The sequence below is a fragment of the Macrobrachium rosenbergii genome, chromosome 10 (genome assembly GCF_040412425.1).
Source record: "Macrobrachium rosenbergii isolate ZJJX-2024 chromosome 10, ASM4041242v1, whole genome shotgun sequence".
NCBI lineage: Eukaryota > Metazoa > Arthropoda > Malacostraca > Decapoda > Palaemonidae > Macrobrachium > Macrobrachium rosenbergii.
Window position 1 is genome coordinate 57,475,349 of NC_089750.1, and position 16,858 is coordinate 57,492,206.

The 16,858-nt window shown below is 35.7% G+C and overlaps 1 protein-coding gene and 1 long non-coding RNA gene across 2 annotated transcripts in view; both read left to right on the forward strand.

The window, feature by feature from the left end:
* LOC136842651 (uncharacterized) overlaps positions 1-4,425 on the forward strand; it is an 87,995-nt gene extending 83,570 nt beyond the window's left edge. The window contains exon 6 of the mRNA XM_067110277.1: positions 1,527-4,425. Coding sequence (XP_066966378.1) covers positions 1,527-1,657 — 131 coding nt within the window. The 3' untranslated portion in view covers positions 1,658-4,425. The remainder of the gene's footprint in view (positions 1-1,526) is intronic.
* Positions 4,426-7,737: 3,312 nt separating this feature from the next.
* LOC136842654 (uncharacterized) overlaps positions 7,738-16,858 on the forward strand; it is a 39,348-nt gene continuing 30,227 nt past the window's right edge. Inside the window, exon 1 of the long non-coding RNA XR_010854296.1 lies at positions 7,738-8,010. This is a non-coding gene — a long non-coding RNA (uncharacterized lncRNA). The remainder of the gene's footprint in view (positions 8,011-16,858) is intronic.

The following is a 16,858-nucleotide window of genomic DNA, read 5'->3' on the forward strand; positions in this document are numbered from 1 at the left end:
GCCCTCCAGCCTCAGTAGTTATTATTTTATTTTATTTAAGGTTAAAGTTAGCCATAATCATGCGTTTGGCACCGCTATAAGTGCCAACATCACAGGCCACCACAGGGCCGTGGCTGAAAGTTTCATGGTCTGCGGCTGGGAGTTTCATGGTCTGCGGCTGAGAGTTTCATGGGCCGTGGCTGAGAGTTTCATACAGCATTATACGCTGTACAGAGCATTTTTTACTTGTTTACTATTGTTACTAAAATATTGATCATTGTGATCAATTACTCTTTTGGCTTCGGTGCCTCATTGTGAGACCCACAACCGTTCCTGTTAGACTTTTAGTCCTGTCGGAAGATTCAGTAATGTTCAGGGGAGCTTTTGCCATCGCCTTCAGACATTTATTGGTAGTCTTCCATTCAAGGACTGACCAAACCCAAAGTCTGGAGTGATTGGTGGTTGCAGACGACAATGGTGATCGTTGGTACTGAAGAGAGATTGCAGAGGCTGTTGAAAGAATTTGTTCAAATGACAGTGCGGCTCAGTTTTTACCGTCTGGCATTCAGTAGTGGTACCTATCCAAGCACTGACCTTTTCCAGCGTTGCTTAATTTCGCCGATAGAAGAACCAGCCATGCAGTAAGCATTTTACTATTGTTGGCTTTTGGCTATATTTCCATTCGCACCAGACTGGTAATACTGCTTAAGTTTCTGTGACTTTTCCTTTACAATGCAAGGATATTAATCCTGTGCTCAACCCTTCCCTTTTAATCGGGTTGAGACTGGAATAAGTATATAAGCTATCATGGGAAACTTATTTTACCGGAATGTTTATATCATCACCAAGGTAAGTACCATTGTATAGATTTATAACTACCGTGACTATCTACAGGGCCATGTGTGTACAGCTAGCAGTTGCATACCAAAAAATAATGCTTGACCCCATGGGTGTGAGGAGAGCAGCAGGGGCGAAAAGAGGTAGATGAGTTTGCAAGAATGAATGTTTGTTTCCAGAACCCATAAACTGAGGATAAAAAAGGGACATGAATGACGAAAATATATTATAATAATTGTCACTTCTGTACTATTCTGAGATAATATACTACACGGTGTTACAAGGTTTGAATTCTCTTTTACCTTATTTTTTTTTTCAAATCCAGTTAATCCAAGACATTCACTTGTCAACACCATTTGAGAGCTACGGCGATTTGCAGTTTATGTTACTACGAATTTTGTAAGTGCTTTTTGCAGCAATGGTTTTGGTAGTGAAACAATGAACTTGAACGCTTGCGACTTATTTCTTGCTTTCAAATGAACTTCATCAATATTTAAAGGTCTTTCTGATAGGTGACTGCTACTTCCTTGTATACTGTTGACAGAGCAGTGAAAATGAATACAAAACGTGAATAGAACCTTTAGCTCTTAATACTGCAAACAGTGTATTATTCAGGCAAGTTCCCCAGTTTGAGCTGTTTTCCCACTTGATTGTCCAAAGAATTTTAAAATATATTAAACTATAAACAATAATATTGATCTCCGTTACAGGTCGACTTGCAGGCGTCGGGATAGCTGCAAAGGTTCTGAAACACGACATCATCGCCAAAAATGGCGTTATTCACGTCATCGACACTGTCTTGAGGCCCGAGAAAGAGGAACCTATATGTGGACACTTTTAGCAGGCCTTGCGTGGCTTGAACTCTGAGTGCAGAAACGATTTATGATTGAGGAGGGAAATGTAACAGAGTTATGCCGATGCATTGAAACTTATTTACCTCAAAATTGTTCTGGAAAACCTTTCCGGAATTCATGGGCACTTTATGAATTAATTCCAACACTGATATGAGAAGCCAGTGGCTAAAGCCTCAGCCGCACCGAGTGACTGTGTGTTCATATACTGTACATATTGGTTCGTCTACAGCCGTGGCCAGCGAGCAGGGTTCCAGATGGTTCATACCAAAGAGTTTGTTCAGTGAAAGTATTATACGTTTGGCAAAGTGTTGTCTATGTGCCTTTCTATACCGTTCAGAAGAACGGCGTCCTAGTGTTCATTGCCTTTGAGTGCAAGAGCTGATCCCATTTGCTTCTGGCAAGAATATATGAGGTCAAGATTTTTTTCATTTGAATGATTTTGTCAGTATCGAAAGAACGTTTTCCATGTTTGTCATTAGTCAGTTGAGCTGTAGCGTAGTCACTGTTGTTGTAATGCATTTTTGTTATATATACTGTAGTGTACATAAACAAAGGATGAATATAGATTACTTGTATAAAGTAAATACCTCTCTGAACTTTCTGAATCACAGGTAGGCCTTTTTTTTCTCTTTAACATAAGTTCACTACTCTCATTTTATTCATGACTTTCATGACTAAGCATCCAGCAAAGGGCTTCCTCGTAGCCTTTAGCTTAAGAAGCTAGAATGCATCTTTCTCTGATATTAAAATCTTAGTGTGGCAGGAAAGTTGGGTAATATATACTGTATTATGTTTTATACCGAGCAAATTGGGTAATTTTGTTTTTTGACATTGATGGCAAATCCTCGATGTTCTTGTTATTTTTTTTAAGGCAGCTGTGAACGAAGTTTCTAAATGGCTTCATTGGTATATCAAAGTATTTTCTTGTAAATCTTTAAAAATTTAATCATTCTTCGCTTGATTTTTTTGTGGACATTCCTTTGCCTCTTTTCTAAAAGCAGAAACAAAATTTTTCTGGTCATAAGTGGAGGAACGAGTTGGAAATCTGGATATCTTGAAGCAAAACCTTTTCGTTCTTAATCACGTTCCTTTGTCTCTTAGTCTGTTTGATAAAGATGCTAACTTAACATCTCATTTAAATGACTTCTTGAAAGTAAGATAACATAAAAATCCACCGTTGCCACTTATTTCTCAGTTGCCTCGACTAGTTGTTAAAGAGTAATTTGTGTTTTGTAATATGGTTTGCCAGAGTTTCTGTTGCATTTCCAAGGATTTACGGCCTGTAATGTATAATGAAATGAAAGACGTAACCTACATAAGATCGTAGCCAATGATGACTGCTCAGCCTCTACCACTAAGTAAACTAAATCATTCCGAGCTCTGTGTAGCCTTGAAGTCTTCGTGTCTTAGAAATTATGTCCACCGTAGAAACCTGTCTTTTAAAGATATGTGACGTCATCTTGTAGCTTAAAAGGAAAATGCTTTTTGATATTATGCAATATTATGAAACTTGTCTGCTGTTAGTTTATGTTTTCCATTACTTGCTCGCGTAGCGGTGGTGATCAACTCGACAGTCGTGCATTTAAAGAAAAAGTAATGGTGTTTATGAACCATTTTCTTTTTATTTTTATGTGAAAAAAAATACTTTATAAAGTTATTTGCCTTACTAACGTTATCCAGTAGTTCATCGGAAACTTGGTTTTAAAAATATGCTGTTGGTTATCCTCCTTCCAAAAACGACACGTGTAGTTTCACCTGTGTAAATAGTGTTTCTTTTCTGTGAGTCTCCTCTTGGAAGTACAAACGTGAGGGTCCTGCGGGCAGGTTTCTTTGACCTTGTGTATCTCCAGGATTTCCAGCCTGACAGCTGATTGATGTTTTCCAGTGGTTTGCTTGATTTTTCTCTTGAGTTACGGTATATTTACATTTTTCTCTTTTAATATACATCTCTAGCGCATCTCTTTTCCCGCGTAGCATCCTTGATTCCGAAGGGCTGCATGCCCTCCATTTTATCTTTACTGTACAAAGTTATTTCTCACAGTTTGTGTCATTGCCTTTTCAATCCACGAATAAAGTGCTTCTGTTTCTGTAGGTTTTCTTTGTTTAAAAGTGGTAAGAATGCAAATGGTAAAGTGACAAATTACAAGATAAATACATAACAAAGTATTTTTGTAAATAATGTCAAGTTAACGATCAACAAGATGAAGAATGTCAAAGGAAATTTCAGTTGCATTTGGACTATTGTATCATGAGCTCGTTATGACAAAAATCAGTGCGTCTTTCTTGCAGGTTGAAAATGAAAACATTACTCACAATGAGTATATAATGCTAAGTAAAATATATACTGACAATGAATAGATATTGGTAAGTAAAATATTTACAGTACTTACAGTGATTATATATTAGTAAGTAAAAAAGCAAAGGACAGAATCCCCTTTTATGAAAGAACTGAAGAGAGTAAAAGGGGGAAATATGGAGTAATAATTAATACACAGTATTAATGAAGAAAAAAAATAACTCAAATATTGCGTTGCATTTCATTTTCGTCAAAGGAGAGTTAAATCGTTACATCAAATATTATGTACACACAAGCACTTTATTCGTGGATCTTTCATTACCAGTCATTTCATCATAGTCATATGTTTTTATTCCTAATGGGGAATGTTTTCTTTGCTTCTGAGTAGCCTTGGAGTTAAAACAAAAAAGCATTTCTAAATGGAATGTTATTTTATGGATCATAGATTTTGTAGTTATTACGTGCAATGATTCGTAAAATTATATATATATATATATATATATATATATATATATATATATATATATATATATATATATATATATATATATATATATATATATATATATATATATATATCACACATAACCACAGGTGAAAAATAAGAAAAGGGTGTAGGTCTGACCGGTTTCGACTTTATTTCAAGCCATTGACGAAGGACTGATACTGAGTATGAGAAGTCACAAATATACATACTACAAGAACAGTACTGACGAACATACACAACCGTTAGAGACTACATATCTCCCCTCAGGCCGGTGTCGAGGTAGGAGTGGCCTTTAAAACTCATTTGGCTAAAAATCACATGTCCCCTGAGAGTATATTGTGATTTTTAGCCAGATAAGTTTTAAAGGCCACTCCTACCTCGACACCGGCCTGAGGGAGGATATGTAGTCTCTAACGGTTGTGTATGTTCGTCAGTACTGTTCTTGTAGTATATATATTTGTGACTTCTCATACTTTGTATCAGTCCTTCGTCAATGGCTTGAAATAAAGTCGAAACCGGTCAGACCTACACCCATTCTTATTTTTCACCTGTGGTTATGTGTGATAAATGAATCACGTAAAAAAGTGATAATAATCATATATATATATATATATATATATATATATATATATATATATATATATATATATATATATATATATATATATATAAATGCATATTGACGGTCTGTCGCTAAAACTTGCGATATTTTATGTTTTCCTAGACCTGGAGGAAGGAATGAAACACTTGACCCTGAGGAGGTGTGAAAATAACACGAAAGCGCTTGGTCAACTCCTTGTTTCATTCCTTCCTCCAATTATATATAATCTGTAATACTCAGCATATCTTACAGGAAGCAAGGATTTCATTTCTCATAAAAATATCTGAATGCAGTGTCCATATATTTAACAGTTTTCCTTTTGTTTTTATATTGTCCATTAATGCTTTGTCAGCTCATGTATAAAAAAATACGGTTTGTATATTTACCAATCCCATAATACTTTCTATCCTAAATAAAATTTTGTAACTACAGTCCTATATTTTTAATAAAGAAAATAATACAATATAGAATTTTATTTGCATTTTATACTGAAGATAGAACTTCATCGGAATCCATTTGTCATTTAAGGGCAAGAAGGTGGGATGATAAATTTACTTCCATTTCAAATAAACTATATGACAAATATTTTATTTGCTGTATCACAGTTTTACTGTGCATTAAGTAAGGCGGCGTTGGGTCTTAATAGCGCTACAAAGTCAAATACTGCCACACTGTTGTTATCGATTCGGCTTGGATATTCATCACTTGTGGTGCGCCGACATAAAGGTTTTAGGTTTAGTGCCCGTTTGTTAGAACTATTTAGTTTTAATTTTGAAAAAGTTAACTTGTAAATGGAAGGATGTTTTCAGTTCCCATAATATGGGAGAACTGTAAAAATCTATTTGATCGAGATTGTACTTTCAGTTCCGAAATGACGACTAGCATTCATATGTTTTATTGTTTGTGTTGTCACTTGTTTTGAAGCCTATCTTATCTCTATCCTACCAGTGGTCTCTCAGTTGGTCCGCAAGTTCAGCGCTTTGAAGCTAGACACATACTTTTTGAAAACAGTGTGTCTACAGGAAACCAAATACTTTTTGAAAACAGTGTGTCTACAGGAAACCATTTGGTACTTGTGGTGCCCTTTTAAATCTAGACAATTCCACCGAAGCCAGACTTGAGTTCAGACTTTTTTTGCAGTATGAACTGATTTTAGTGCTATCTTCGTCTTTGTTAACCAGAGGATTCTTATATCTAAAGTGTGTACTGCGTGTTGGAGACTATGTGTTTGACCTCTTCGATGTATTTTTATGCGAAATCGATAACAGATATTGTTGACAGCGTTTCAAGTGAACTGTGACCAGTGTTCTAGGACCTCTGCAATTTTTAATCTTTACTTTTGAGGCGATTGGACGACAGTTGGCATAGATTTAGCCAGCCTTATACCAGCAGAGACCACTATACAAAGGTTGCTCTTAAAGAATGATAAGGTCAAGGTGCTGAAGCTTGAGTTAGACTTCTTGACTAGCCCCCTACCCGAGACGTAATGATGGGTTAGAGAATGAGATAGCAGCCAGTACTACCGCTGCAAGATTTGTTTCCAGGACGCGAAATGCAGTCACAGTAGCCCTTAAAAGGTATAAGGAGAAGTTCAGTTAGCGATCGATGTAAATTTGAGACCATAATGCTTAGCCGATCTAGAACCGTGCCCACTCCACGATTAGCTTTGCTTTAATATTCGCAATACTTGGTAATATTTAGCTCCTATCATAATACCAGTGTCTTAGAGTGATTCATAAAATCATGAAGCAAAAAGTGTGACAACGGGTCGCCGGCTGGAAAGCTTTTGTGACCTAAGCTGTCCTTCTGCAAAAATGTGTTTAACGGGAAGAAAATAGAAAAAATTCATATTTAAAAACCTCTAAATGTTTGGAAGACCATTTTCATGGATGTTAAAAAATTAAAAAGCCTTCCCAAAGAGCAACCCATAAACACACAGGAATTCTCTAACAGTCCCTTCTTTCTTGCTGTCGATGACGTCATTTTAATACAGTTGGTGACTACGTCATTAAAGAGCTGCCATTTGTCTTCGGAGTCTCAAGCATGTATTGGTTAACAAGGAAATGGATCAGCAGCAATGATAAAAGTTTTCCAGTTTCATCAGGGTATTCTCCCATACTTACCACAGACCTGCTCTACTAGGAGAGATGAATTCCTCTCCTCCAAGTGATGTTCCCAAGTTGCTAGAGGGCTGTCTGTATGTTGACCCCCAAAAATGCAAAACACTACTATCGACACATCTTTCTGCTTGTTGAACCAGTCCTGTTCCCTAATAATCTGATATGGGAAACTTAATTTACTGCAAATAGTGAATACGGAAAAATAATAGCCAGGATCAACTAAAAATAGAGTCAAATCGATAGAGCAATATTCTGTTTAGTTTTATCAATAGCATGAAATTTTATAGCCCTTATGAAAATGACATATGGGTGTAAAGCCAAGGTGTATGAAATTTCAGTATTAGGCTGAATTTTTTTTACTGATTTGAAATACTTCATTACGATTAATAAATTTTCTTTGGTTAAACATTCTTAGCGGCTGGAATTCACTTTAAGTTTAATTAACCTGATAATTGATAACCCAGCTTCCAAGAGGTCCTCTGGCTGTTTGCATGTAAGGACGTTAACTGCCAAACAACTTGGCATTACAGAAACCATACAAAGCAGAGGTGTTGACATTACAGAAACCATCGAAAGCAGAGGTGAACAGTAACGTCTAGGGAAAGGTCATTCTTACTGTTACCGCCACGGTGATCACTCCACCTCTTGCACCTTCAAGAGGATTTTAATGTACACTACGTATGTACAGTACTACTTCAATTATCGAATCAGTGTAAGAATGGATTATTAAATAACATTCGTTCTTGGGAGTGCTCCTGGGATAGCTCGGCGAATCAACATCATCGCCACCTCTTCAACCATGGGTTTTTCAGCACAGCTGAGAACTTCAACTGCTGGTAGGTTCCCTCATTATCAGTTTAATTATAAGGTGATTTCTGTAGTGACCTTAGCAATTATCTTGGGTACATAATTCGCAGCACTCTGTCCTCCCTTTAATTGGAAACTGGAGTCTTTATCATATATTCATGATTGTTTTCGTACTTAGTGCTAGTTTTGAATTTTTTTCGTGTTTACTATGACAGCGCTTAATTTACAGTTGTTTGGTTGTTTACATTTTACGTTAGTACCTGCAGCTGGAGTGTGGTTTTCATGGTTTAATGACTGACGGTTTTATTAAGTGCATTTAGTGCGGGAATAAAATTTCATGCGAGGAAGGTCTTTGGCAGCTGTGTAATGTGTTTTTTTTCCTAGCTATTGCAGTTATAACTTAGGTGTCCGCGTACTTCATGAACTTGAACTGCCGCCCATCTGCATAGCCAGAACAAACCCTCATAAATTTATAATAACACTTCAAGATTGTATATTAAATTTATCATAGGATTATTGATATAGCCGAATGTTATTAGTTTGAAATATGATTAAACCCTTGTTAATCCGTTTTAACTTTAAATCCTTACAGTTTGAAAAATTTAATTCCAGTTTTTGTAACACTTTTTAATGTGTAGTAAATGGCTCCCGAACAGGGTTTGATTAATTCATGGTTGGTTCGAGCTATTGCAGTGAGTATCTCCTTGGATATATACCTTTTGATGTTTTGCTGGATTTCGAATTTAAAATTTTTTCACTGATTTCGAAATGGCTGTTAGATAATTTGAAGGCAAAATTGAATATGCGCAAATTTATGTTAATGTTATTGGAGACTTTCATTTACTTAATGAGAGGGAGAAGTTAACCAAACGTTCCAAATTACTTTGTCTGATGATTTGAAGTTGAATTCTGAAATTCAGTGTTTAAAGTTTGCCGAGACATTGAGCATGACGTGGAACGCTGTAATGAATATTTTGATTAATTATTGGAATGTATTGCTGCTCTTGATATTCAGTTTTGTCCTACAACTGAAAGAGATAAGGGAATTTTGAAGAGGCCTGTAGCACCTTCGCCAAATTTCACTGGTAGTACTGAGGAGAGTTTTTCGAAATTTATTAATTCATTTGAGGCTACGATTTCTCGTTACAGTTACCCTGAGTATGATAAGTTTTTTTTTTCCTCAAGCGGCAAATGAGTGGACGTGCATAAGTTTTGATAGACATGCTGGAAATAAATAAGCAGTCTTATGTACATGGTAAGGGCATGATTGAATCTGCCTTTGCCTCCACTGAGGTACAAATATGTAATACTATTAAGCAACTTAATAGTACGAAGCTTTCATTTGATTAAGACCCCTTTGAGTGCATAAGCCAAATGAAAATGCTGACTTAATCAGTAAAGTTACTTATAACAAGGGCAGATGAATTTTTGCAGTATTTTTTTTTTTTTGGTCTGGATTAAACGGAAGTTTTAAGGCGCAAATGATTCAGATCACTAACAGTGCTCATCCTACGCTGAAGGAATTGAATGGTAACTTATTTGCTGCCTCAGAAAGGTACTGTAACCTGCAAGAAAAGCTTAAAATGAAAAATCTTAGTAACCTTAAGCATCATGGTTATGAGGATAAAGGTCTCGTCACCAGTAAAACTGCGAATCTTGCAGTTTCTTTTGACTCAAGGGCTTTAACATGTGTGTTTTATGTGAGAAAGGCAAGGGTAAGCTCATCCCATTTACCGTTGTCCAGTTTATGTAGATCCTTCAAGCAAGATTAAAAAGCTTGAATGTAATGGCTGTACCAAGTGTGGTCAAATTAATCCCAAATCGGTTAAGTGTAAATTTAAGTTTGAGAGACTGTGTAGTTGTGCAAATTGGCATTTCAGCTTTTTATGCCCTAAATTTAAAGTGGGCAGTGTTTTTCAAAAGGTTGACAGACAAGTGGATTCTGTTGATAAACCATTCCGGGAGGATGTCAGTACTAACTCTGTAGTTGTTGGTGCGTTTCAGAAGTATTTCAGTGAGGACTTTGTTGTTAATAACAGGTATCAAGTAAGGGTTTTAAAGAATGAAGGTAGTCAGTGTAACTTTTAGATTCGATTGCTGAGGAGCTTGGTTTAAAAATTTCGAAGGGTAATTTGGTTCTCAAAAGTAAATGGATTTGTGCCAAAATAGTATTACACTAAAATTATTGGGGTTACCATTAAGAAAAACTATGAAATAGAGGCAGTCTGTATACCAGAAATAAAGATAAATATAAAGTTCCCTGGTTTAACAGCAATAGGTCTCAGCTATTGTAAGCAGAGGTTATTCATTAGCTGATAAAAAGCTTTGATTGTAGTGAGTGAGTATATTTCTGATAAAGACTTTGCCCTAGGACCTAATTCTGCATACTCTCCAATTTCTAATGAAATATCATTTGGTTTAGATCATAACTCTGTTTATGCAGATATTTCTGTTGGGGTTATGCTGATAGGAAAAACCAGCTCGTATTTAGGGAACTTAGCACATTTGCCTGTAAAATCATGTAAGAGTGAGATATATCACAACCAGGAGAGTATTTTTGATTATTCTAAACCAGTTGATTCAAATTATGATGGAACACTTGTTAGTTATGATGCAGAGACAGGTACTAACTTTGTTGTGATGGATGCACATAATAAAATAGACAGGAGGGAACTTGAACGGGCAACTGATGATATTTTGTAGTCTTCATTTTATTCATGTGAGGTCAGTGATGAAACCACTTCTGAACGGAATAAGGATATAGCCAAGTTTGTTTTGGAAGACTCAAATCTTACAGATGAAGGGAAACTATTAATGCCAATAGAGAACTAATGTTTCTCATCTGTTGGGATGGAGTTTTGAATTGGCTAAAGTAATCCTTTATTCTAACTTCAAGAAACAAACTTAGAAATTTCCTTTATTTGTCACTTAAGGATGAATGTTTCAAAGAACAGCTTAAGCTTGGAGTTTCAGAACATTTTCCCAATCTTGAACAGTTTATTCAGAAAAATCCTGGTTGTTCATTCTTAGTTCGTATGGGTGTGTTCAGACTAAAAAAAAAAAAATTTTTAAACATGCTTTTATTAAAATGCACTAAAAAGTAAAAAAAAATTTTGGAGGCACCAGGATTTTCTCAAAATTAATCATGTCCATAAAAATAAAAGCATGGGCGCCAAACATGGAAGGAAATGCCACCAGAAAAGAAATGTATTTTTTTCATCTCTTGTTGCATTTCCTTCCAAGTTTGGCACCCATGCTTTTATTTTTGTAGACCAAGATTAATTGTAATCCTGGTCTCAAAAAAAATGATTTTTTTACTATTTAGTGCATTTTGATAAGTGTTAATAGAATTTTATCTTTTATTTTATATTTTTTAGTCTTCATAGAAACTGTAACTGATTTATGACTGTAGATAACGAAACTGAACTTGAAATTCTATAATATCCTGTCGAGCCAAAGAAGGTTCGAAAAATCCGAAGAGATATTCACTTCATACTAATCCTGAGATATCAGGAGAGGTCACTATAGGGTCACTAGAGGTCACTGCTGACCTAATCATGTAAAGTTGTATTGTCACCAGGATTGAGTATCCATGCAAAATTCCAAGTCTATCAGACAAAGGGAACAGGTCGAAAATTGAATTATACGATTTGACCTAGACAAACAGACAAAGAAGCAAGCTAAATAAAAGCGTATGAAAAGGGAATAGACTAAATGCAAGATAGTTAATTTGTCCAACCTCAGTGGCAATGATAGTGATTTCCCATCAAGAGTTTCCCATAACCAAGCAATGCATAGTGGTCCCTCTCTTAATCAGAAAATTTCTGTTGCACTCTTACATTTAAGGTTTGATTCTAAGCTGCTACTGTTTGACCTTAGTAAAGCTTTCAATATGATAGGTATCTATGGTAGACTCTTCAAAACTATTATGCTTATGGTACTGAAATGTGGCTGAACAAGATTGAGGCTTGTGTGAATAAATTACCATTTGGTTTAAGATTTTCTCCTGCTTTGTTGATGTTAGGATTATATAAAATTCTGATTGTTGGTAGTGTTGATGATCCTTCTTTTGTCAAGAATCTGAAGCATTTAATATTTAATATATATATGGATCATTGAACATTCACCACAAATAGTGAATTACATATAAGTAGCGATATGAGCTGTTAAATTCTATATTTAACTTTTTGTAAGTTTGATGTACAACAAATAGTAACAAATGATCTGAATCCTCAAAGATTAAAAAGGACTCAAATGCTAACCATGATAGTGAATCTTCTGTGGTTACTTTGGGACCGTTCCACTGATACCTTAAGTACCAACCATACTAATTTGAACGAGAATGCAAATACAGAGACACTTGTGCTAAATACATCGCTAACCAGTATGATATTTATAATTTTAATGCCTCTTTTGAATCGTGCTCGTCTTTTCATGCATAATCTGCAATGTAATGAGAGCTTGTCACGGGATACCCCTTTGAAACGCTCTACAGTGAGTGGAAAATAGTTCAAGCAAATTTCTTCCTCTTCCATTAAAGTTCTTAGGATGCTTGGTAAGAGAGAGGATCAGTTTAGGTTGGTTGTTTGTACTGATGCAGGCAATAAAATATATGGAATAGTAATTTATGCTAATAATCTTTGTACTAATGATTTGACTTTTATCTTGTCAAAGAGCAGGATCATCAATAATAAACTTGAGACAAAATCTGTTCCTTCTTTAGAATTACAAGCCATTGTTTTAGGAGTAGAAACTTTAGCAACAGATGTATTCGACGGCTTATCTGGACCAGAATCATGGTACTATACCCATCAAAGTCGTTGATCTTGCCATTTATAGTAACAGCTTAGTTGCTCTTTCATGGATAAATGCATATTGCAATTAGTTTGAACAGATGCAAAGGCACAGTGTTTGCAATGAACAGAATTCAACTACTGTAGTATGCAAATGTTGTACTGTACATCCCATCAATTTTCATTTCATATCAGGGGTTGAAAATCCCGCCGACTTGTTTACAAGATGTATTCCAAGTAAACAGTTGAGTAAAAGGAATTACATACGGGCCCCTCTTATTTAAACTATAGATACCAGTGGTCAAAGTTCTGACATAATGTCCTTGATAGTTCCAAATCCAAATATTCCTTTAAATAATGTCTAGTTCCTTTGTTGCTTGTAGATAAGACATCCTCATGGAAGACCCTTTAGACCCAGAAAAGTTTTCTAGCTTCTCAAAGCTAGTTTAAGTACTGTACATGCAAGAGTTCTTCAGTTTATTCATAAACTTAAAAGTAGGGCAAACCCTATCTTACAAGAAGAGCAGGGATATTCAGCATTTTCATGAGCTGGTTATCACTCAAATAATTTCTACTCTTCAGTGGACAAATTTTCCAGATATTTTCACTTACTTTGAATCAAAAGTAAAAGGATAAAAGATATTCCTAACCTCGGGAGACAGCTCAATATTTGTTGACAAAAATTTACTTGGGTTAAGTTCGAATTTGGGAGATGGCAAGATAGTCGTCCGTACATATCTCCTTTGTTGCTACAAAAAAACCTCATATCACTGAGTGATGATACTTGATTTACATAAAACGTATGATCATGCTGGTTGCTTTAGCATCTTGTCAGTGCTTCGGAACTGGTTTTGGGTCCCATACTGTTTTTCTGTGGTGAAACGAATGCTTAGTGTTGTCTGTAAAAATTTTGATGGCAAAGCTGTGCAATGTAATCCTCAATTCCATATAGTTATGTCGTCATGTACTACATTGGACCTTTTGAAGTGAAAGTAGGTAATTTGAAACAGATCTGGGTTCTTTGTATAACCTGTCTATGGTCCAGGTCTGTCAATGTTTAGTTATGTCAAGATTATTCTCTTAAGGAATTCCTCAGAGCATTCCAATTACATACATGGGTCCGTTTGCCTCAATTTGCCATTTCTGACATAGGATCGCAGTTTGTTTCTGGGACCAAGATAAATTCAAGACTTAATTAAGGATGCTGAAACTCAAATGTACTTCACAAAACACAAGGTAAAATGAATTAAGTTTGAGCATTTTGTGAAAGGCAAAAGTGCGCTAGGTTCCTTGGTCGAGTCTTTGGTGAAGCATGTAAAGAAGCTTATATTTTCATCAATAAGTAATACTATTCTTTCTTTACGTTTTGATTTCTTAATTCATGAGGTAGTTCATGAGATCAACAAGAGGCCACTAACCTTTAAGGAGTGTCTTAGAAATGTGCAAGATGATGTTACTTCTCCAGTTACACCAGAATGGCTTACAAGGGGATATGAATTACATTGTCAGTATTATACCATTATTACATCCTATAGAGCAGGGGTTCCCAAACTGGGGTACATGTACCCCCAGGGGTACATGTACCCCCAGGGTACATTTGCACGTTTCAGGGGGTACATTTGGTCTGAAGAAAATAATTACTACTGTACAATTGTATGTGCTGGATCAAAATATAAATTACCTTAGTAATTGCTTTATTTCTGTTATCATTTAAGATACCTATGTAATCTACACATGCAGACTCCATAAATTTAAAATATCAAAATATTAAAATGTTCTTTAATATTAAGCTTAATTTTTAGTGTTAGGGGCATGGGAACCTATAAAAAAGCCCAAGGGGTACCGAGGAACAAAAAGTTTGGGAACCTCTGCTATAGAGGATGATCCAGACTAGTCTCATTGATACAGACTAGTCGGATCGAAGTCCAAATGATATTGTTAGAGACAACTATTCTACACTATGCAAGGTGAGACAAGCTTTGCAAGACAGGTACCATAATGAGCTTTTAGTTAACCTTATTATTCAAGCTACTGATAAACAGGACAGATGCAAACATAAACCGCATAAGAATTTGAAGTAAGTGATATTGTTCTCATTAAAGAACAAAGCTGCAAACCTTATAATTATCCAGTGGAGTTTAGAATTTAACAGTTTGGGTGAAAAAATGAGCGCAGTTTTATTGAAAGGAACAAAAATCACTAAAATACAAATATATACTATTTCACCCCTTTTGTCACAGGATGATTCAAATGAGGACATAAAGTATCTCCTGCTATTGATGGTAATAACAAACACAATGCAAGTTCTCGTGTTACTATAGTCTATTTTTTTTAAATCCTCAAAGATTAAAAAGGACTCCAATGCTAACCATGATAAAGTGAATCTTCTGTGGTTACTTTGGGACCGTTCCGCTGATACCTTAAGGTAGTAACCATACTAATTTGAACGAGAATGCAAATACGAAGAGACTTGTGCTAAAATCCATTGCTAACCAGTATGATATTTATAATTTTAATGCCCCTTTTGAATTGTGCTCGTCTTTTCATGCATAATCTGCAATGTAATGAGAGTTTGTCATGGGAGACCCCTTTGAGTGAAACGCTCTACAATGAGTGGAAAAATAGTTCATCAAGCAAATTCTTCCTCTTCCATTAAAGTTCTTAGGATGCTTGGTAAGAGAGAGGATCAGTTTAGGTTGGTTGTTTGTACTGCTGCAGGCAATAAAATATTTGGAATAGTAATTTATGCTAATAATCTTTGTACTAATGATTTGACTTTTATCTTGTCAAAGAGCAGGATCATCAATAATAAACTTGAGACAAAATCTGTTCCTTCTTTAGAATTACAAGCCATTGTTTTAGGAGTAGAAACTTTAGCAACAGATGTATTCAACGGCTTATCTGGACCAGAATCATGGTACTGTACCCATCAAAGTCGTTGATCTTGCCATGTACAGTAACAGCTTAGTTGCTCTTTCATGGATAAATGCAAATTGCAATGAGTTTGAAAAAATGCAAAGGCAGTGTTTGCAAGGAACAGAATTCAACTACTGTAGTATGTAAATGTTGTACTGTACATCCCATCAGTTTTCATTTCATATCAGGGGTTGAAACTCCTGCCGACTTTGTTACAAGATGTATTCCAAGTAAACAATTGAGTAAATGGAATTCCATACGGGCCCCTCTTATTTAAACTGAAGATACCAGTGGTCAAAGTTCTGACATAATGTCCTTGGTAGTTCCAAATCCAAACATTCCTTTAAATAATGTCTAGTTCCTTTGTTGCTTGTAGACAAGACATCCTCATGGAAGACCCTTTAGACCCAGAAAAGTTTTCTAGCTTCTCAAAGCATGCAAGAGTTCTTCAGTTTATTCATAAACCTAAAAGTAGGGCAAACCCTATCTTACAAGAAGAGAGCAGGGATATTCAGCATTTTCATGAGCTGGTTATCACTCAAATAATTTCTTCTCTTCAATGGACAAATTTTCCAGAGATTTTCACTTACTTTGAATCAAAAGTAAAAGGATAAAAGATATTCCCAACCTCGCGAGACAGCTCAATCTTTATTGACAAAATTTACTTAGGGTAAAGTCCGAATTTGGGGGACGGCAAGATAGTCGTCCGTACGTATCTCCTTTGTTGCTACCAAAAAAAACCTCATCACTGAGTTGATAATATTAGATTTACATAAAATGTATGATCATGCTGGTTGTTTTAGCACCTTCTCAGGGCTTCGACACAGGTTTTGGGTCCCGCAATGTTTTTCTGTGGTGAAACGAGTACTTAGTGTTGTCTGTAAAAATTTTGATGGCAAAGCTGTGCAATGTAATCCTCAATTCCATATAGTTAGGTCTTCATGTATTACATGGGACCTTTTGAAGTGAAAGTAGGTAATTTCAAACAGGTCTGGATTCTTAGTATAACCTGTCTATGGTCCAGGTCTGTCAATCTTTAGTTATGTCAAGATTAGTCTCTTAAGGAATTCCTCAGAACATTCCAATTACATACAACTGAATGGGTCGGTTTGCCTCAATTTGTCATTTCTGACATAGGATCGCAGTTTGTTTCTGGGACTAAGATAAA